The sequence below is a fragment of the Monopterus albus genome, unplaced genomic scaffold, assembly GCF_001952655.1.
Source record: "Monopterus albus unplaced genomic scaffold, M_albus_1.0 scaffold36.1, whole genome shotgun sequence".
NCBI classification, from domain to species: Eukaryota; Metazoa; Chordata; class Actinopteri; order Synbranchiformes; family Synbranchidae; genus Monopterus; species Monopterus albus.
This window is the reverse complement of record NW_018127916.1, coordinates 1947895-1971329: the sequence shown is the minus strand read 5'-3', so window position 1 is coordinate 1971329 and position 23435 is coordinate 1947895. Positions and strand designations below refer to the sequence as shown.

The 23435-nt window shown below is 40.9% G+C and overlaps 1 protein-coding gene across 1 annotated transcript in view; it reads left to right on the top strand.

Annotated features, from left to right (window-relative positions):
- The first annotated feature begins 982 nt into the window (after window positions 1-982).
- Window positions 983-23435, top strand: part of trim62.1 (tripartite motif containing 62, tandem duplicate 1) — a 32018-nt gene continuing 9565 nt past the window's right edge. Inside the window, exons 1-3 of the mRNA XM_020598009.1 lie at window positions 983-1665; window positions 2629-3159; window positions 22362-22457. Coding sequence (XP_020453665.1) covers window positions 2752-3159; window positions 22362-22457 — 504 coding nt within the window. The 5' untranslated portion in view covers window positions 983-1665; window positions 2629-2751. The remainder of the gene's footprint in view (window positions 1666-2628; window positions 3160-22361; window positions 22458-23435) is intronic.

Sequence of the window (23435 nt, the reverse complement as noted above, 5' to 3'; positions counted from 1 at the left end):
TTCTGAGTTTATTCTCAGAATTCTGACTTTAAACTCAGAATTCTGACTTTAATCTCAGAATTCTGACTTTATTCTGAGAATTCTGAGATTAAAGTCAGAATTCTCAGAATAAAGTCAGAATTCTGAGAATAAAGTCAGAATTCTGAGATTAAAGTCAGAATTCTGACATTAAGATTAAAGTCAGAATTCTGAGTTTAAAGTCTGAATTCTGAGAATAAAGTCAGAATTTTAAAAAGAATTTATGCAGTGGCCCTAATACTCTTCCGTAACACAGAGATCCCTTTCTAAAGTTATTTCAGTTTATGGTGGGTATGATGGGGCTAAAAATCCACAATCCCAATTCTCCCAAAAACTCATTGAAGCTATTTCTAAGATTGTACAGTCTATGTTAGACAAATTGGTGTTGTACAGTATTTTAGTAGGAAATACAGCAGAGTGACAGTAACAGTAAAAATTTGGTAGTACACTAAAACAACCTCAACTCAAGATGCACGCTTGCTTTATCAAACTGGGAGGCCTCCCACATCCGAAAGATCTGATAGAGACAAATTATGCATTAAAAGATCGTTAAAACAAAAAGGCTTTCTTAAAGAAGAGCTATGGGTCTTACAGAACACTCCAAGCTCCGTTTTCCTGCAGGCACAACATAGAATTAAGTTTAAGGCGATCTCCCTCGGTTTGTTTTTGCATCTGGTCTTACTTGGTAATCTCCTGGCGCCAAACCAAAGTATGTGAATTAGTGCTGGATAAAATCTGAAGCTCGGGCTGAGATCATCGCGATCTATATAGACAGGTACTTGCTGCTTGCCACGAACTCAACAAACAGCTGTACCCTGTCCCTCTCAAAATTCAAAACATCTGCAGCCCCGCCCACTCCGCGCGGCCCTCGTTGATGATTGGGAACCCCAACCCACTCACTTCTTCTTCCGCTACCGATAATCAGGATGTGTTCGTTTTTCCCGTGCCGGTATGCCGCTTTTTACGTAGCGGCAAGGGCGAAGAAACCCCTTTAATTAAATGTATAGGCTGCACCTGAGGCGGCGATATGGCGCTGATCTTCATCAGCTGATAATATTTTCAGAAAATAGTCTATTCTTTCATATTAAGCAATATGATGTCCCTGCTTTTGAACAGAAAGTTCACTGAGTGAATTCTGCCCCAAAGAGCCCAGAGACCGGGACACAATCTTAATATCAGCTGTGATTTTATGGGTTTTATTCAATCATGATTTAGCTCATCGCGATTCAACTGCCCTATCTGCAGAAGTTCTGATTCATAATCAAAGGTTGCGGGCTGATGGGAGGATATGGTGTCCTTATTCTGAGACCACAAAAAGGCTAAGCTAAGCGTAGCTAAGCAGCTACGGTAACCGGAGGAAGTGTGAGCCACTCCATTATTATTATTAGAAGCAGGAAATTTCATATTGTTATTTCTACGCGTCATAATCAACCAAATCACTTCATTTGTTAAAGTAAATATACATGAACACTAATACCCTTTTCTCAAAGTAGTTATGGAAACCTCCAGTTAGTTTGTAAATATCATGTTTGTTAAGCTCCCCCTCCCTCGTTCAGTACCATTGGTTCTGCCTGTTGCCGCTGTGTGTTGCTCTTCTTCCTGAAACAGAGTTGTGCTGGAGCCGTTCTTGTCGCTGCAGTGAGGCTGGTGAGTTGAAGATTTAGTTTCGATATATACCAGTATCTTCGGTTATGAACTGCCAAAGTAAAACATCTTGATCGCTCAAACAACGAATTAATAATAATTAATTAATATGTACTTTATTCTGTTAGTATTTGCGCTCTCTCATCCTCTCGCTGTGGTTGATAGTGTCGTGGTCCTGCTCGGTTATGTTTACAAATCCACCTTTTAAACAAGGTGGACCAAGCTCATTAATTAGCAAGTATGCTAACATTAACCTACAGCACAGATGTAGGCTCGACAGTTTGTAGTAAGATGGTAAGAATTAGAAAGCCCGTTCCCGAAACCCTCTTTTTCAGGGAATTTAAAGGGAAGCTTCACAACACCGGAGAAGGGAGAAAGACAGCAGCGGGGGTAATACTGCCGCAGGTGTTTCCCTGGTTGCTTGTTGATTAGGAATACCCGGGGGGGGAAAGGGATGTGGCAAGCTGGATGAGTATTGTGATACAATCAACATATTCAGGTGTTTTCTCATGAAAGGAGGAGGATAAAACTCTTATGGCTAAATAAAATGACTCATTAAATTTGAGTTTCTTGTTAAATTATTGAAGCTCCTCAAAACCCCAATTTAAAATTTTCAGTGTATTATTATGAAAGACTAACAAACCCAGCAAATATTCAGATATTATAAGATGTTATCAAAATTGTTTATGAATGTTGTATTATTTGATATAAATTAAACAGGTTAAACCCAGGTTTGGCTGCTGTTAATGGTATGAAGTGACTGCCAACAGTGACCACACTTATTTTTTTTTAGTATGAGTGTATGTTAAAGAAGGTCTCATTGAAGTCGATTTTGTTAATGTGTAACCAATGGAACCTGTTTCTGTTAATCATTTCTCTGTCATAAATAGATCAGTTCATTGAGCTGTTGTGGTCTAATGAAAGATTAGTTGCATCTTATTGTTGCTATTTATCATATTTCAACAGATACGTTAAAGTTGAAATCCCTTCTCCCACATGGCAATGAACCACTCAACTGAAGATTAAACCAAGTGTACTGTGCTCCAGAGCATTGTCTTCTTAGATGCTGTTCAGTCTTCATCTTTGCAAATGGCTTGCTGTCTGAAGGACGAGCTCCTCTGTTCCATCTGCCTCAGCATCTACCAGGACCCCGTCAGCTTTGGCTGTGAACACTACTTCTGCAGAAAGTGCATTACCGAACACTGGAGTAGGCAAGAGCCTCACGGAACACGGGACTGTCCTGAGTGCCGGAGGACTTTCGCCGATCCTCTTCTTTCTCCGAGTCTCAAGTTGTCCAACATTGTGGAGCGCTATTCAGCCTTCCCGCTGGACGCCATCCTTAACGCTCAAAGGAGCTCCTATCCCTGCAAGGACCACGAGAAGGTCAAGCTGTTCTGCCTCACTGACAAAAGTCTGGTGTGCTTCTTCTGTGACGAGCCGGCGCTACACGAGCAGCATCAAGTGACCACTATTGAGGAGGCGTACGAGGAAATACAGGTTAGTCATAGCACTGACACACTGTGACACACTGTAATGGGGAAGCTTAACATTTTCTTATAACTCATCTCACTCTGCACCACATTTATGAAGTTTCACTCATTCATTCCATGGGAACTGTTAGACAGTATTCTGGAAGTATTTCAGGAAAAGTACTGTAGACCAACTTTTGCATCACAATAATAATAATAGAGATGCATCTGAGCTTATTAGAAGCAGAAGATTATGTCTGTCAGGGAACCTTTGTAGCATGTCAACCCTTTTTCCCATGTGTACTGTCATCTCTGTACTTACAAGCCCACAAAATAGAAGAAATATGGTTTGTTTCATTGAAGAGATCTTGACTCAGCAGTGAATGAAATGAAAATGCATCTATTTAAAAAATCAGAACTCTTATACCATTCATTACATTATAAAGCCATATTATTTCATGACGGTGACTATGAATATATGCAGTGAAATGCTCAAGTTAATGTGTCAAATGTGTTTACACTGAGTCATATTTTCCACACTAATTCCATTCCCACAGAGCCAGAATCCAATAACTGTGATACAAAGCTCCTAATCTGGATCCTTCTTGGCTGCAGATACACAGAAATGCATTTCAGTCTAATGTTGTGTAGTCTGTCTACTGTTATTAATGGAGATATTCAGATCTGTTTTATGCAACATGGAAACACTTCCAGTCTTCTTGGCACACAGCAAGGTGAACTTTCTCATAAGAAACAGACCTGTTGATTGTTAACACTCAGCCATGCAGTTTTGAAGGGATTACACTCCCTTGTTGTATGTCAGAGCAACAGCTTCAGTTTAATGTTATACTATCATCTTTGTTGTATGTCCACTTTTTAAAAAATGCCACAGACACTGTAACTTGGGCTGTTACCCTATTATTCAAAGTCCTTCCTCGCTGCACAGTGTCAGTGTAGTGACTTCAGCCTTGACTATTCATTACACTGACCTTTTACGCTCTTAAAGTGTATCTTGGATAACGACAAGCTCATCCTTCCCTCACTGCTGTGAATCATTGAGCAGGTTTATGTGGAGACTGCAGCTGAATTATAAACCCTGTCTGATGGAGAAATAGTCAGACAAATTGATGAATAGCAGTCATTTATGTCATTCATTTTTAAATGCCCAACACTTTCACATATTACAGCACCCGGTGAAGACAATGGGCAGACAGTCCATTCTAGAAATAATGCAATTAATGAGGACTGGAGAAAGGAACTATAATGCCCTGATTTATTTAAAAAAATGTTTAAAGGTGTATTGTCTAAGATTTTGCACATTGTTTGATAAATCCGGTAAAAATGGGACAGGGTGTGGTGTCTCTCAGATGTACTACCCCCCTCCATGACACTCTGCTGTCTGCAGCCCTTCTGTTGTTATTCCTTATTTTCTACCCTCTGTTTTGATTGTTTGTTCAGATATCATTCCTTCCTGCCACCTAGCGAACCCTGAAATTATCTAGACATTACCCAGAGGAGCTATATATGAGAACAGAAAGCGCACTTTACCCTGCCAGCTCCATAGTACAAAGTCCACATAAAGTCAGAGTGAGCTGGGGTGAGCCCATGTGAGAATACAGCAGCATATAATCTGCAGTATTCACAGTTATTGGGCATGTTGATGATGTTCTATCATGTGACTGGTGTGAAACTGGAAGAATATAAACATCTGATGGCAAAGAACACCGGTATAAACCATATGGAATATTTCCAGTCGGTGACAATGCTTCTCACACAGACTGCTTCCTGTTGTGTGCTACATGTGTGAAAGGGCAACTCTGGACATAGTCTGGAGTTCATGTGTGAAAACGGCTCTAGCCATTTTCGCCAAAAACGTCACTTGACAGTGTGCCGCTGCACTCTGTCCCTAGCAAGTGTCCGTAATTTATGCCATTACCTTTTTTTTTGCCTTTCACTAGACTCTCTGGTGGCTAAAAAAAAATTAGTTAATGCACCTTTAACAACAAGCAAGTAAATATAATTGCATTTATTTATAATTAGCTATATTTATAGTTGGTCATAATTTAATCTGTATTTATTATCATAGATTTTAGGACAATCCACAACAAAGTAGATTGATTCCAGACCTCAGTTGCTGCTGGTATCTTAACTTTTTACTATGAAAAGGTCCACATTGTGCATCTATACAGGTTGTCATAAGCAGACTTAAAATAGCAATCAATAACTTGTAAATAGGTATATATCTTTGATCTTCATAAAAACAAAGCAGACCTTTCTTAGTGGCCATTATTGCAGCTTTTACACAACCAGTTTGTTCCACTGAGGTGTTTGGGATGAGAAAGTACAGGAATTAAATTGGAATAGAAGACAAATACAGTTAATTTAACTAACAGTTTAATATAAACATAGTCAGGTAGTTGGTGTGTTAATACAGAACTGCAGTTTATATTTCTCTGTTTTGCATTAAATATAATTAACATAGCTGTGAACATCAGTGCCATCCTCCTTAATTTCCAATCATGCTCTGAGCTGGAAGCCTGAGAAAGGTCAAAACTGTGTAATCTTGGAGCAGAAGTAATTAGGCCCAGTACAAGATGTTTCTCTTTTCTTGGACACCAGCTTGTCCCTCTGTTTGGAGCTCTTTTCAAGGCAGTGATCTGGCATTTTGTATTCTGGCATGAGCTTTGGAGGCTTCCCAGATCTACAATACTGAAAGAGTAGGAATACACAGAGGCCCCATCGGAAACAACCATGTCTCCATGATGAGCTTGGCATGCTCGCCTTTTTAGATCTACAAGTGAGGTGGTTTGTTGCGTAACATCTCATCCTTACCAGACAAACAAAAACATTAGAATGAGGCAGCAGATGGTGTTGGTTCTTTTCTGTCATGTTCGTTTGAGATCAGAAAGTAAATTAGTAACTGAAGCTGAACTTTATTTGCTGTAGGACAGAGCCTGTGATATTGTTTCTTTATCATTTCTTCTTTGTTCCCAGTGAGTGGACAGGAGCAATGTGTCAGATTCAAACAAATGTGTGAGAGCTGTGCCTGCAGGCACAAACTTCATTTTTAGCATGAAGCTTGACACTGCTTAACTAAAGTGCCAAAACAACATGGTGATGATGTGTTAAAGTGCAGGAGCAATCAGCCCCAGTGTTTTGACTGTCTGGAGCAGAGGGGCACATGTTGTGCCACCCTTGAATATGCACCTTAGAGTTTCTGCAGGGTGGGTAAGTTTGGAGATGAAGGACAAAGGATTTGGTAGATTGCGAGCCAAAGCTTGGCCTCTTTGTGTCGAATTGTTTGACATTTTGGCACATGGGATTCAAGATTGGCTTAAACTGTTTCTGATTCTCTCTGTATTGCGCTTTCTTCTTCCTTTGGTAGCATGATATAACTTGCCATTTGTGTGGTTCTGCAGAATTTGGACTTCTGTAAGAAGAGTGCACAGAGATTGGGGCTAGAATGTCTTTGGTTTGGTTAAATTGAGAAAATATTCAATCAAGTCATAATCTTGTTCTCCAGAAAAACAAACAGAATGATGCCATCTTCACCTTGTCGTTGTGACACTGGCTTTCTTTAGACAGCAGGACACTGATGACTAGTGTTTCAAGGAGGACAAAATCCAATTTCAACATCTGCAGTAGACACTCCAACTCAGACAATTGGACCAACCCCTACAAGGCGCCACCATAATACATTACAGACGCATAAAACACGGCCCCTTCTGATTATGAATAGCTGTGTGTTGGCCAAATAGTCACAATTATATATAGCACTTGAACCATAATTTCACAGTGTGTAGCTTATGCATTCAGGCTTACATTGCACACAAGCCTCAGCTCACTATTACAGTACAGTTTGGTGCTTAAAACCTTAGGTTTGATGTTCTTAAACAGGCCAGTTTCCCCACAGGGTTCAGATAGACAACACATTATATGTCCTGACACCACCCCTTTAACTGTGTGTTGACAGTATGTTTGTCTCACCAGAGTCCACTGACGAGTGCAGCCTTTGGTTAGTTTGTGTTGGGCTGTAATCTGCTTAGCCTGGCATGTCACTCCTCTGACATCAGGCCCTGAGTCTTGTTGCTGTGTTGAGAGCTTTAACTCCTGCTGATTTTCACCCTTTTCCCCATAAACACTCCTCGGCCAAGTCTGTAATTCTCAAAAACATCCAGCACCCGACCGATGCATGGAGACACACACACATCTGGCAAACATTCTCCCAATACATAATTGCTTGCTTTCCATTATTTCTCGACATAAAGAACATTAAGGTAGGATTGAGGAGGATTTGACTGTGGCTCTGCCATTTTCTTCAGGGAGCAGGGATTTCATAGGGAGCTAATGCATTCTGAGAAAGAGGGACAGCATTCAACTCCAAACTCAATGTACAAGAACAGAAAATACTCTTGATGCAAACTTCTTGAGACCTAAAGCATTCCATAGCCACAATCAGCACTAACAATCTTCCGAATCTTAATGCATGCCAAGCAGTCTTATCAGTTAAATCCTCTGTTATTTTGTTGTGAAAATATTTGCCCTGTCAATCTTACTTTGAACTCACTAATTCAGGTTATAACCACGAAGCCAGGCCTTCTTATCTGCTGAGACCCATTCGGTCACAGTGTAAAGTATGTGCTTTATGTTCTGGGAAGTAATGCCTTTATTTTAGGCAACTCTTTTAATGGTGATGAGATTACAATTCCCTCGTTCGGTCATGCTACACTTGGAGCACTGGCGCCATCTTAAATAGATGGCTGGAGCACTGTAACCCTGATGGGAGCTGTACGAAGCTGTGCACTTATTATCACACCACTGTGGCCTCAAGTTGGCAGTCAGCTCCTGCGGAGGACAAAGTGAATGCCACAGCAGCCAGCGTGCCTTAATTGTGATGATCAAGACTAACAGTGGGCTGTGTGCGACAGCAGTATTGCAGGGCTGGAGAGACTCCTGCTGCATGTCTGCTTGCCCTAGGGACATCTTCACACTCTACTTGACAGAAGTGTAAGACCAGATGAGAAAGCATGTAAGGCTGCTGCAACCCCTGGTTATCCTTGATATTTGGACATTTAATTTTGTTCCAGGAACTATTGATACTATAGATAGTATGTAAAAGGAGAAAAGCAGCAGGTAGCTGTACAGTGTTGCTGGTTTGAGTTGGACAAAACCCACGCAGCTGAAGAATTAAATTATTACTGTGACATTGAGTCACCCACACAAGACATGTCACTCAAAGATACCCTTGTTGTCCTCCATTAACACATTCTTATATCTAGTTATTTCTTCCTTCATTCCACAAACAACGTGGTTACTCATGAAAACATATCAGGGTTTTTCTCATTTGCCTTGCATTAAAAGGGAGAAAAGAGCTCGCCATCTTTTGAAGCGTTCCTCTGGTGGTTCTAAAACAGGGCTGCCTGTCAGAGCCTGGCTGAGAGCTCTCTCTGAGCCTGCCATCACCACACATGGCTGTGCTGCTGCAGTAATGAGTCAGGCAAATTCAAGGGCACCCACGACTGCCATCTCCCCTGTGACTTGCCTCAGTCTGCTCTCCTTTCCTCCAGCAGCTCCATCTCTCTCTGTCTCTTTTTTCTTGTGTGCTGTCTTCCCTCAGTAATCTTCTTTTTATTTTTAAGGTATATGCTTTATTACAGATACACAGATCTTGTTTGGTGACCAATTCTTTTGAGGATGCTAGTTCCCAGCCCCTCACCCTGCTAATTTCCCACCACCCACACACCCCAAACAAATGAGTTTGTCCACATAGGGGGGTCAGTCAGAGTGGCGTGGCCGAGAGGCGGTGTTCATGTGGAAATGAAGCCATGAGGAAAGACAGAACAGTCATGTTGTATTAGAGCAGTACTGGCATAATATCCTCATTCAGAGAGAGGCAGTAGTTTGTACCTCAGTTATTACTGATGCCACAGATGATGCTTGACACAGAGCACAGCCAGGCTGCATGATTACTGCAGCCCATGTTGTTGGGTAAATGAGCAAATAAACAGCTACACTGATTGAAGAAAGAAGAGCTGGTGCTGTATAAATCACAACTTTTTGTCTTGTTTAGATGATTGCTTTGGCTTGCACTTAAGTGAGTCAGATGTCTGTGCATCTGCGCATTAGAAATGTTTTTATAGACTTTCTGCAGAGAGGGTTCGGAGTTGCAATTTGCCGTATGTTTTCTAGCAATTTAAAGGGGCTCATTTTGGAGATGTTGAACAGCTACATAGTGTGAGTTACAAAGTGACCAGCAGTTCTCAACAAGGACCCCATTACCCGCAAGTCTTTTAAAGCTAATATAATCATAAAATCTATCTTATAAACCCTTTTGAGCCTAGCAGATGTTTACCAAAAGCATCTTAATTAAGACACTATTAGAAGTGATAATAGATCAACAAGTACCTCCCATCTCGCTGGCCTGTAGAGAGATCTGATCTGACTTCACTCAGGTATTTATTGTTTTTGTTTACTGATGCTCTAAGGTAAGTAAGTTGGAAGTAAATCGACTGATTTAAATTATAAAACATACCAATTGCACAGTTTGCACAATAATCTGCCACTTTCCGCTGCTGTTCTTCTCTTCTGGCTGAAAAATTCCCTTCCTTATCTTATGTTTTAATTCTCCATGTCTTTATTTATGGTATGTTTGTTGTCTGCCCCACTTCAGATACAGTACAGATATTACACCTAAAAAAATTATGAAGTAGCAGCAAAAATGTGCGTGGAAAAGTCAGAGGAAAGCTGCAACAGCAGTTTGTCAAAAATGGATCCTCATCAACACTAAATGAAAGATTTTCTCCTTATTGCCAGTTTATTAAGTCCACTTAGTGTTGATTTCACTTGAGCTTTGTTGCATTGCAAAGGTGGAAATAATATTAGAACCACCTCAGCTTCTAAACTACAGCCTTCAGTTGAATCAGCACTTCTCTACAGTTTCAACAAGAACTGAGCATTGTCACCTTTATGGGATTACTGCAGCGTGGTTGTATCAGACTGTGGTAGATTTAGATTGTTGCCCATTTATTCAGCAGCTGAGTGTAGATTTCCTTAGCAACACTGGAAATGATACAAAGTCAAAAAATAGCCATTTCTGAAGAAATTAGTTCTACAGACATGTTTTTAGTTTTCTGTGGAAGTGCCAAACTTCCACACATGACTGGATGCTGATTATTCATTATCAGATGCATTGCACTGTACCTGTTCTATGACATCAGTGGTTGGCCATGTACCTTGCAGCTAGATAAGCCTAACAGTCACAGGAATGCTGTGTGTGCTGTAACTGGTCTGGCAGGTTAGGGAGGCAGAGGAAGGATCGCTGGAATGGAGAGATTTACTGGTCATCTTAGCGAATAAAAGAGGAAGTGCTGTCCTTGGTTTTGTGGCTTAAAGTGAGGTTTAGTGCTGAGCCCTGTCCTCTCTAATACAAGGCAGAGCAGGGAGAGCAGCCAGCACACCAGTGACACCACTATAAAGATCACATAAAATAAGAGGTATAGCATGAATGCTTACTCCTCCTTCCACTGCCTTAGAGGTAGAATATTCTGTAAAAGAGGTGCATGAAATGAAGAGACCTTTAGGCAGATACAGTTGCTGGGCTTGGTAAATGTTAAAAAATCGACAAGTGATGAGTGCTCACAGATCAGTTTATATTCAGTCTTCTCTGCCTTTGAGTTTTGTCTGTCAGTTTGATCTTTAGGTGGATGTGAACTGCTGCACCCCACAACTGCAGCCGTTGGACTCTGAGCCCTGCAGTTCTTGATTAGGTGGAGAATTAAGACAGATTACAGGCCATTGTTCTCGGGGGCCTGTGCAGGTCTGGACTGGGCCATAATCTCTTGTAATTCCCTGTGTACGTGATTCTCTGCAGATGATTTAATTAGACATGCTGCTGATAGTAGTCCTCAATCACAGCTTCCAAGCAGCCAGACGCCGATCTGACCCACCTCCCTGAGGTAACTGGTCGCTGGGAGGGAGAGAAAGAGGGAGTCTGATGATGTTTGTGTGTTAAATGCCTGTTCTGTTCAAGCTGTATTTTGGTTTACCAACAGACCTGTGGTTCTCTCCAGGAACTCTCCCATGCTCAGCCTCAGTTCAGTTTTATCTATGTGAATTAGGCAGATGGTGTCAATTAAGTAACAATTAATTGTAAAGTAATTGTGTAATTATCAGAGTTGTGAGGGAAAAGTATGTTAAATAATAGGTTTTAGTAGTTATCTGCTGAATTGAAAAAGACCTGATTAAAGTCAGTGAAACTGTAATGCCATGGCAAGGTTTACAACCCCCACTCTGTAATGTAAGTTTTGCATGATTGCCTGGTTTGGCCTGTATAATAACCGATATCCCCATTAGCAATTTTAAACATCATAAGTTCAAAATCGCTTGTTAATGTCATGTATGGCACTTTTTTTTTTTTTTTTTTTTTTTTGGCCAGGTAGTTTTGGAGCTTTTTTAATTCCCATAATGCACCTAGGGTCAGGCTAATCAGCAGGGCGCACCAGGCATCATTGCACTCAGTCTGCACATTAACAGAGGGTTTCTGTTCTAGCAGCTGTTTACAGCTGAGGCATTTAGCAGATGCTCTTATCCACTGTGACTCAGAATAACTGCAACTGTAAAATAAGTGAGCATTTGTCAAGCATTAAAACTGTAAACTGTCAGATAGTTTAGAGGGCTGTTAAAAGTGTTACAGCTTGAATTAGGAAAAGCCGAGTAAGAACATCTTTTTTATTTGCAGCCTTGTACAGATGGGGGAGAAATTAAAGGAGTAACCGGAATAAATGAGTAATCTCTTCCAGGATGACAGTGCCTCCATCCACGGGGCATGAGGGATCAGTGAATGGTTCGATGAGTATGAAAATAATATGAATCATATGCTATGGCCTTCACAGACACCAGATCCCTACCCAGTTGTACAACCTGGGAGATTTTGGACCGACGTGTTAGATAGCACCCTGCACCACCATCATCAAGACAGCAAATGATGAAATATCTTATTATGGAGGAATGGTGTTTATTTCTCCATTAGAGTCCAGAGGCTTTTCTGTATATTGAAGTAATGGAGAAAACTCCTCAGTTGAAATACATTCCTTTTTTAAGTCATACTGTCAAAAGCTTTTATCACTTTGCCTAAATTAAACCCCCCTTTTGTAACTGTAAAAAAATATGGTTTCTTTCAAGAGATATGAAGGCTTTGAGAGATAGTAGTGAGGGAATGTTTGCTTGATCAACTTGTCTTTCAGCCTCTAATCACACTTTGCCTGCTACATTTAGCAAAGCAGTGTTTATGCTTCATTTTGCCCTCTTATCCACACAGTCAACATTCTTAACACCTGAAAACCTGAAACATTACAAAATTAATTGTCAGTCAGTTACAATAAACAGTTTTTTTCTTAAAGGTTCACTTCAGTTAACTCTCAATTCCCAGTGTTTTTGTTTTTGTTTAGTTATGCGAGTCTTATTGAAATGGTAAAAAAGTATATTGGGTTTATTTTTTAAAGCTAACTTGGTAACTTCTGCTGTGCATGAAAATGTTTATATGGACTGCACTTATAATGATCTTCTGCCATAGCACTCAAAGCACTTTACAATATTTGCCTTTCATTCACACACACACTCAGTGCAGCAAAGCTGCAATACAAGGCCACCAGGAGCAGCTTGGGGTTCAGTGTCTTGCCCAAGGACACTTCAACATGTAGACTGGAGAAGCAGGGGATTAAACCGCTAGTCCCGCTAATAGGGGACTAGTCACTCCATCTCCTGAGCCACAGCTGCACAGATAGCATTATTTTAACAAAGATTAAATGAAAATGCACTGAGCAACTACAGTTTCCATGTGTCTGATTGGATCTGTAGTTGTCGTTTAATCATTGGATGATGTGACTTCTCTCTATTGCAGTGGTAGACAAAGCCCAGTGAAAGATACAGATAACTGCAATGAGGCAAGTGAAACAGACATTAACTGGGTGTATTGATTTAATGGCTTTGGCTCCCTATACTGTTGTAGTTACTTCAATGTATTGATTAATAATTTACTTAATGTATGGTTTTTTTGTTTGCACACTACTGTAAGGGCTCAACACCCTTAAGATTAGGAGTAAAACAGAATGTTCTTGAGCTGATCTTAATCATATTCAGCATATAAAGTTTTCGAGGCCTGATGAAGACCTGTGTGGGTTGAAACTGGTCAGAACTGTATGAACACAATATGCAATAATTGTAAACATATTTTTTTTTCTGCTTTGTGCTTCAGCAATGCCTGAAATTTGTTTTTGGAAAAGATATCTACAGTATGTAGATTACTGGGAATCGTCAGGGAATTCAACAACATCCAGGTCTGACTGGAGGCCATACTTGTAATTCATAGAACTGCACTGCCGATGTCTGATGGAAGTTTATTTTACAGGGTCACTTGATGAAAGTACATACATCCCAAATATTTATTTCATATTAGGGGACTGAGTAAAAGAGAAGCAGATGCACACTTTATTTGGCCCGAGCTTCTGATGAGCTGTAGCAATCACGCCTGCATAGTATATACTCAACAGATACAAGAGGATAGCTCTGAGCTGCAGCTATGTCACTAAGATGAGGCAAACATATTTGTTTGTTATCCCTGTTGTGTAGTGCAGGCTGGTGTGCGGCCACATTATGTTAGAGGACCGACTAATCCTACGAATCTTTTTCTAAATTATGACATGACAATCCACTGCCAGTCATCCATTTGCAGTGGGCATTTTTAGAGTGTATTTACTCAGGGTGTCTACAGAGTGAAGTCACTGAATCACCAGCCTGACCTTTAGGTTGATTTAGATGCAGAATGAGTGGAAGTTGTAGTTAACAAGTTGAAAAAAAAACTCAAAAAGAAATACTATTTACATATCCTGATACAAATGGGCATCTACAACACTATCTGAAGTATAAACTTGAATGATTTTAGCAAAGTTAAAGCTATAGAATATATCTTGAAGTAGCATGAAACTCCAAATGAATCTACTCTGCTCCCACCAGCGCTCCCTCTCGCTGCTCCACTTTGCTCTACTGCAGTCTGCTATGCTCCATCGAGCTCTTCAGATTTGATCTTTTGAAATTACAATAAATGAGAATGCAGCAAAACTGATCAAACAGAATCAAAAATCTCTGATTAGTGAGGGAGGTCAATCCCATTCAGAACCATTTAGAAGCTAATGTCTCTGCACTGTTGCCAGTGCTGTTCAGTAAATATGGGCCACAGGAGACTTTGACAGCACCTTTCCACATTAAGACAACCTTGTATCTACCACAAAAATATTTGAAAAAGTTGCGCACCGTAGCTCTAAATAGCCATTACCTATTGAGAATACAATACAAGCAGCTGCAGCTCCCAGTACTTCATCAGGGCTTGGCTTCATCCATCCAGCTCTCCGTTAGTTATACTCACCTATACTTTATTCTTTTAAGGTTTACAGGGGGCTGGATGTTGGGCGAGAAGCAGGGTACACCCTGAACAGATCAGTCAGACTAGTCAATCACAGGCCTGAGACATGGAGATAGATGCGCATTCACATTCACACCCACAAGCAAGTTAGAGTTTAAGCTAATTGGCATGTTCTCAGACTGACAAGCAACCAGAGCACCCTGAGGAAACCCACGCAGGCACAGGGAGAGCATGGAAACTCCACACAGAAAGGCTGCAGCCTACCGACGGGGTCAAACTCCTGACACAACCTTCTTGCTGACCCATGGGGCAGCAGCAGCACCATGGTTTCACCCATATTCATAAAATTCACCAACACTAACTTCTAAGTAATTTTTCTTTTTAGTGTTAAAATCTGCTGTCTAAAAATATGTTTGTTTGGTCCTTTCTGTCCTGCTGTCTGAGCTCTCCAGCCCCTCGATTCACTCGTGGACTTGCCTTTGTTGTCAAGCCGTGATGTACACAACAAAATAAATTTGAGAAGTTTGAGTTTGCTCACTGTACAACCAGTTTTACTAATGATCGCGTTCTGTGGAAATAATTACACACACTAGTGATTCATGGGAGTTTGTTTTGGATTTTTTGTAATCTCACAGGCCTTAAAGAAGTTACTTTTGTATGGTAATGGTTTCTTTTTCTTTCATCATCTGCCTGTTGAGATGATGTATCGCCTTCTCTAAGATTAGTGTCTTGCTCTTGGCAGGGTTTGATTGATTGCTCTTCAGAGATGGGTTGAAAATGGATGATGTAGTGAGAATATATTAAAATTTCGTATTAGGCCTGTTCGTATTTAAACTGGATGTCTGTCAAAAAATTTTAGTTTCGGCTGTGAAAATTGGGAATATCTGTGTAGAAGCTGGTTCTGTTTAGCAGTCAGGAAGAGACATGCTGTAACAGCCTCAGGACTGAAGGTGAAGCTCCGAGTAGCTCCTGTCAAGCTGGTGATTTTATACAAGCAGCAGGCCTATGCTTATCGCATGACACTTCTCAGATTTCCACTCTAGTCCCAACAACAAGCCCCTTGTCCCTCTTAAATGGCCGGTCCTGCACTGTGTAGATTATAAAACTTAACACTGATTGCTCTGAGACCTCTTTGTCATTCTGAAAATCGTCAGATATCCACCTTCTGTGCTGCCCTGATAATACGGCACACTTTGCTGTTACTCCCCCTTCAGCATGGTCTGTAGACTCTGTAGACCTTTGTCAGCAATTCAAACATCATAAACAAAAACATTCAAACTGATGTGTAGTGTTGCATGGGTTTTTTTTTTTTCTTCTGGTTTACGATATTACATTTGCATACTCGATGCCTTTCCTCGCTTCAGGAAGTGGAGCAGCAGCCTCTGAGCATTCATCATTTACATGACGTGCCCTATATTCAGAGGACTGGAGGAGGTCGCCAGCATCAGTGCTTCCATTCATTCCCACTGCTTTTGACAAATGTTTCCAATGAAATAGAAATGGTCGACGTGGGGGTCATTTCTGATTTTTTTGTCCAGACCCAGGAATAGTCTCAGCAAACCATATTTAGTCTTATGTAGATATTTTTATTTAGAATATGCAAAAATTTTAATACTAGATGGATTTTTTTTTAAGTGCTGAGTGAAAACTCCCTGTGAATTAACTTTTTGTTTTCAAATGTCTAAGATTTCAGTTAAGTTTACTCTAATTGGAAATGAACAATTCAGTAGTTATATAATTGTGGAAGAAAATTTGTGCTTAAGCATTTAGTTTAAGTGGTTTGGGGAAAATGTAATCACTCTTTTTTTAAATCAGGCCAGAGTTTGGCAGTATTTGTGTAGTGAGCATACCCAGGTACTGTACAAGCTACTCTGGTCTTAAACTTGATTTATGGTTCTGCATTGAATCTACGCAGAACCTATTGTGAGCTACCCAGTGTGAGCATTTATACTGGTGTGTATGCGTCAACCTGCAATTACATGGCCAAGTCACAGTTGTTGCAGTCTGTGGCACCACAATGTGTAGTTGCATTTCTAGAGGGGTGCGTATCAGGCTACAGTGTAGGTAGGGTTTGAGGCTACATGTCACTTTTTGGCATAGATTCACATAAATCAGGCTGCCTCTGTCTCACGTGGACAGATGTCGGAGGTGAATACAGTTGTGTCTCTGTCCTGCAGCCTTCTGAGTCAGTCCTGCCCAGTCAACTCAGCTGGCCGCTGTCTGCTCTGCTGGCTGCAAGGATGCACTCATCCCTCTGAAGGAGGTTTAGACTCTGCTGATGCTAGAGAAATCAAGGCTTCGGGATGTAAAGCACAGCTTGAGCTCAATTTGATGTCTTGGAACAAATACACCCAAGTTTGCAGCCTGAGACAGCATTTTTGTTGCTTTCATTGTTCTTTTCACAACTTTGCCTCCTGGGGCCAGAGGGGCGGCAGCCAATCACACCAGAGAAGTGAAACATGGCCTCGATTCCTTTGGCCCATAGTTATTCTACACATCTCAAGTAAATCAGCCACTATTAGCTTATCCATGAAAATGCTGTCCTGAATAAAATATAAAGGATTGAATGTTTCTCGCACTGTGACAACAGGACCATGTGCAGGCTAGCTGTGACATCATGTTTCATTGAGACAATCGGCTAAAATGACCTGCACTGCTGGTTTTTTGGTATATGCTCTTACTCTCGGCTTCTAGATCCCAATTAGAAAACGCAGTGCTTTGTAAAATTCCACTTAACTTTCAGTGTACTACCTGGTCATTTATCTTCTAGCTCCTTCCTCAGTTTGCATTCACTTTCCTTTCATTACTGTCTGCTTGTGCTATGTCATGCTTTCAGTTTAATCTAATAATGACACAACTGCTAATGGATCATCTTTCCTCCTGCAGTTTCATGGATCAGCCTTGTTTTTCCAGCACATCCCACAGATGCTTGATCAGATTGAGATCTGGGCAACACGTTGAACTCATTGTCATGTTCCTCAGTCCATTCCAGAACAATTTTGTAGTGTGGCAAGGTGCATTATCTTGCTGAAGGAGCCCACTGCCATTACAAGGTGTACTTGGTCTGCAATAATATTAATGCAGATAAATTTTTCTAATCAAATTTGTGATGGCTAGTCATGCTGCTTTTTTTTTTTTGTACATTTTAAATTTATTAATCTTCTCTGGTGTCACCAAATGTTTGCAGAGACATAATTATGAGCATTATTAGGCCAACTAGATAGTTATTGTGTGTCACCCATAGTTTAGTGAAGAACCGCTAAGGCAGGCACAGTGGGACACAAACTCAGCATAGCCTAACTGCTATTCTTTGTCACGTTCTGATATTTCAGGGAAAAATGCTGCACCCAGGTAGTGACATGCCATGGTTACCAAATGATTTTGGCACAGATAGCCTATGATGCTTACTGTGTACATACCAGATTTTTTTTTTTGTTCAAAATCAGCAGATAAATTTAACATTACTTTTTAAATGTATTATAATATATCTACTGTCACAAGATTGCTTTGCTTTTAAAACACCATCAAAGTGACTTTAGATCCTTCTTTGCAGACAGTCTCAGTCCCGATGGATTGTTGAGGCTAGTCTGAATCGGACAGGCAAATGCACTAGAGTTTGATTAAACCAAACTAAGCAATTGATGTGTGGAAGCACCATTAATTAATGTGCGTTGTCTACAAATACTTAATGGTGAGGAAAGATTCATGTGTGTGGGTGCATAATGTGTGCTTGCACTTGCAGATATGTCGCTTCTGGTGTAATAGCCAGGCTGATGACGTTGAACTCATGCTACATTGTTGCCCCCATGACGCTGTACCTCAGCAGAAGCATCGGCTGGCTGTGGGCCACATATTTCAGACCTGGTTCAAGCTAAATTGCAGTACGGCCATAAAGCTTACTGGCTAATGACTGCAGTGTGTTCACTGCTGTGTTATTGGCTAGCATCCTATTTACCCACCCTGTCTGCTACCTGACAGAATTACGCACTCAGCTCCGTGAAGGTTATGCCAAACTGTCCTTGTGAAAATCATTTGCAGTACTTTGAATTATTGCGTCTGCTGGGGTTTGCATTCACTGTCTAACGATCAAAAGATGAAAGAGATCACACTGCAGTTTTAAGTCTAAGCAGTGTATTGGCTCTGCATTTGGTATGTTTTCCAGTAAAAAGCTGATTTGCAAGGTTAATTTTGTCTCCTGTCATCAGCGCATGTAAAAGAAATCACTGGAAACTGCTCTTGTCTGAGTGTGAAAGGAAGGACTCCATCCTGTAGGCTTTTTATTATTCATGCTCTGACCCTGCCTCATGTTGTTTTGTTCGTCTCCTCATCTGAGCTGACAGGTTTAAGCCAATACCGCTCTTTAAATTCAGAACGAGCAGCTGAGTATAATCTATCTTGCAGCTATAAGCAAAGTTGGAGGAATCTTAAGCCCCATGCATAGTATTAAAGAAACATGCACTGAGAGTGTATTATTTCCATTATTTACTTGTATGTATCAACCCAAGAATGTTAACGTGACAGGAGGGGAAGAGGACAAAGGGAATGACGACCAGATGAAATGAGTTTTAGATTTATAATCCTTCAGCCACAGCCCCCATTTCCTGCAACTTGACATCCTGGGGAAATGTCATGTCAGACTTGAGTTGGTCAGATGCAATGGACAGGAGAGATGCCTCCACATAGCACAAAGACACACACACAAATGTCCCGGTCAGGGGCTCTGTCTATACCCTTGTTCATCTACTTGCAATTTATGCTTTTGTTTGTCACTTTCATGGTCTGCTCACCACCATGCACACTTTTTTCTCTAGATACCCTTAAATCATATCCAGTTAAGATGTCATTTCTTGCCCTTGTGTAGCGGTGGACAATACATACGGATACAAAGGTTCAAAATCTCCCTCTTTATGATACTCGAAGGGTGGTTTTTGCTTCCGGGAAGATTAAAGAGAGCTATATAATTGCACATTGTGCAGGAGGTTTAGGGGCTTTAAATGCAAAGATGATTTCACTAAGGTTGATTTTCACCCTTTCTAAAACTGTTTTTCCTGCTTAAAGTCAGCTTAAGTCCATGTTCCCAAGTGCATTAATTTTTAGCAACAAACTCTGCTCAGTAATAGGAACAGGGTGCATATACAGTATATTTAATTTGTTACACAGTGTCAGGCAGCGGGTGACGCATAACTCCTAGGCAATGTGAAGCTAAAATTCCATCTATTAAAAGAAACATTCTGTAGATGGCTGGGTGTTCATGTTTGAGTTCATGTAGATTCATCCATTCATTGGCATGACAGCTGCATGAGTCGGAGTTGCTCTTCTTTAACCACTCACTTCAGACAATGTGCGGCAGAAGAGTAGATGAGCATGTTTTCTCTGCCACTCTGTCCATGTTGCTCTGTCTCGGTGTGTGGGAGCGGCCTCTGACCTGCTGCAGACAAGCGAGTAGCAATGAGGCGGAGAGCCTACTGAGCCTGCCGCACTCGGATCATTAACATGGAGAGTCATGCTTCACTCCGGCATCAACCATTGTTTTTCTTTGTTTCTGTCCTTGAGAAGAAACATGCTTCATCTTCAGCAGCCCGCATTAGCTTCTTTTAGTTTTACAGGTATTGATTGAGGTCAAGTATTTTCTAATAAATCACAAATTGATGCATGGGTTGTTTTCTTTTCCCCTCTGGTGCCTTCCTTTTCCTTGTGGACTTGTTGGTTAAATTATGGTGTAGCCTATATTTCCTGTCAGAGGTGATCTATTCTGGCATTCATTTCAGCCTGGTAGCAGAGTGATGGTTGTTTTATTAGCTGCACTGAGCCGACAGTTTCATTTTTTTCTGCATTTAGTGTTCAGGGGAGGTGACACTTTATGAATCCCAGAGAACATGACACGCATGTTACATGTGCAAAGAGACCAGGCAGCATGGGGGCTGAGCTGGCTGTTTGAAATGAATGAGGCTTATATCCTTTGATTCAGTTTGTAGTTTCCCCTGCAATCAGAGCAAATGGAATGATGTTATTTTGACTGGTACACACACATTGTTATTTTGTGTATGAGGCTTTTGTACAGTTTGTCTCATTTTTAGCTATTCTGTATAATTGTTCTTAATCTAGGCTCATTTGTGTCTTTTCATGTTTAAAACTGACAGCAGTACATACTGTACATATAATTTGAATATAATGGCATTCTTCCCATTATGCATCGTATCATATCATGACAACTGTCAGATGGATTTCCATGTACTTGAAAACAAACTTTCATGTCCATCTCAGGATGATTTGTACTAAGTTTGGTAATCCTCTAAGTAATAACACTCAGTCCTAGGTGGGCTTTCTGCATGTATTAGCATGCTAAACTAAGATGTTGGACATTGCGAACATTATACCTGTCGTGAGCATGTTAGCATACTGATGTGAGCTTTTAGCTCGAAGCACCGTTGTGCCTAAGTATAGCCTCAAAGAGCCATACACTCTTACCATACTCTAGCCATACGCGTTGTTTCAGTGCAAAATATGAAATTCTTTTTCAACTTGGTTTTAATGCAGTGTACCACAGTGAAAACTGAAGCAAGGCTGTCCTGTAAATCAAAATGAGTTTAAAGTTTAAGAGCAAACATGTTCCTTCAAGAGTTATTGAATTTATTTGATTCAGATGCTGGATTTCTCATTTATCATCGGGCAGCTACTGATTAACAAAGCATTTACTTAAAGGATGAGGTTGGTTATTTTCTATATTAACAGTATCTTCAGTGCTCCCCATACAGAAACTAAAACCAACAATGAATTGCCTCTACTCACTGTTGATGTCTGTCAGTCTTGGATTAGCCTTTTCGTCTGTGCCATTGACCTCTGCTGTTGTTCAATAACAATTAAAAACACATCAGGGAAACATATCACTTAGAGATATATTTCCTCTTTATGAAGCACAAGACCCTAATATTTAAGAATTTCCAGAGACCTCGTGTGTGGGTGGGCCCGCGACTTTTGCTTACTTGTAAAAAATGATGGCCATTCAGAGCCTCTGGGGCAACATTTATAAAAAAAATAATCATGTCAGTGTCTTGTTTCATAATGAAGAAACATCAATTAGTGCAGTGGTGTGTTTCACTGATGTTTTTGAACAATAATGGAGATCTGTGGCACAGACTGACAGACATTAATTGTGAGTAGAGGCAAATCATTGATGGTTTTATTGTCTGTATGGGGAGCGCTGAAAATACTGTTAATATAGAAAATGACCGGCTTTATCCTTTAAGGTGGAATTGGTTCTGCTTATCCTAAATCTGAGTCCACCGGTGTTGTTGGCACAGGGCACCTATATAAAAGCTCTGCACCATTCATGACAGCAGTCATCCTAGCCAGTTCCCACAGAGCCTCTCTCTCTCGCATTGGGGAGATTTGGAGGCGGCTGATCGGTGCAGGTTTTGCCAGCATGTGCCTGATTAGAGATGAGACCCAGTTTTCTCTGACACAGCCCAACATCTCCAGAGATTTCATTTCATTTCTTTCATAGCTCACTCTCTGTCTGCCTTGCTTGTTTTGTAGCTGAGGCTTAAATCTTCCCTGCCTCATACCTGAGCAAAGAAAGCTGTTAAATGATGCTATATAAAATTTAGACTTTGAAAAATGTCTGCTAAATATGTTACTGTTGTCATATATAACTGACATTGTTTTTGAGTCATCATTTGAACAAAACGAGTATTTTTACATGGAAAGGACAGTTATGAAATAGACTGAGATAGACTGCCTAATAGAATTTAGGTTGACTGTTTTGTCATGTCAAAGTCCAGTCACTAGATACTGACCTGTTGTTTGTGCTGTAGAGGGAGATGAAGGAGCAGCTGGCCACGCTGCAGGACAGTGAGAAGGGACACACGGAGGCCCTGCAGCTCCTGCAGAGACAACTCACCGAGACCAAGGTACTAGAACATTTGTAACACAAAACTGTTACTATCACACAAATCGATTGACCAGTGAATCGACTAATGGTCTCAGCACTGATTGTGACACAGGTCTAGACCTGGAACAGCTTGTTGGTTTATTGACTTTTAGATTAACTGAAAATTTTTTGCACTGATTTTGATTATCACTTAATTGAGTAATTTTTAAGCAAAAATACCAGTTATTCCAAGTTGCATTACAGTATGAGCATGCCCTGCCTTTTTGTTCATTCATTTTCATTTTCTACCGCTTAGTCCCTGAACGGGGTCACGGGGGGGGGCTGGAGCCAATCCCAGCCGGCAATCGGGCGAAGGCGGGGTACACCCTGGACAAGTCGCCAATCCATCGCAGGGCTAACACATAGACAAACAACCACACACACGCACACTCCTATGGGCAATTTAGAGTCACCAATCAATCTAAGCTGCATGTCTTTGGACTGTGGGAGGAAGCCGGAGTACCCGGAGAGAACCCACGCAAGCACGGGGAGAACATGCAAACTCCACACAGAAAGGTCCCAGGTGGGGCCCAAACCCAGAACCTTCTCGCTGTGAGGCAACGGTGCTAACCACTGCGCCACCATGCTGCCCGACCTTTTTGTTCTTAATTATAATCATTTTCATGAGTGATTTATTTTCTGTAGTGATTTATCTACTGATTATTAGAATTTTAATCTATAAAAAGTTAGAAAATGGCCAAGGGAGCATCTTCAAATGTCCTGTCCTGTCCTGTCTGATGAACTGTGATGTAGATATTTACAGAAACACAACATCCTTCTAGGGCGGCATGGTGGTTAGCACTATAGCCTCACAACAACAAGGTTTCGGGTTTGAGCTCATGCCAACCTGGTGCCTTCCCTTGGGAGTTTGCATGTTCTCCCTGTGCCTGCGCAGGTTCTCTCCAGGTACTCCGGCTTCTTCCCACAGTCCAAAGACATGCGGCTTAGGTTGATTGGC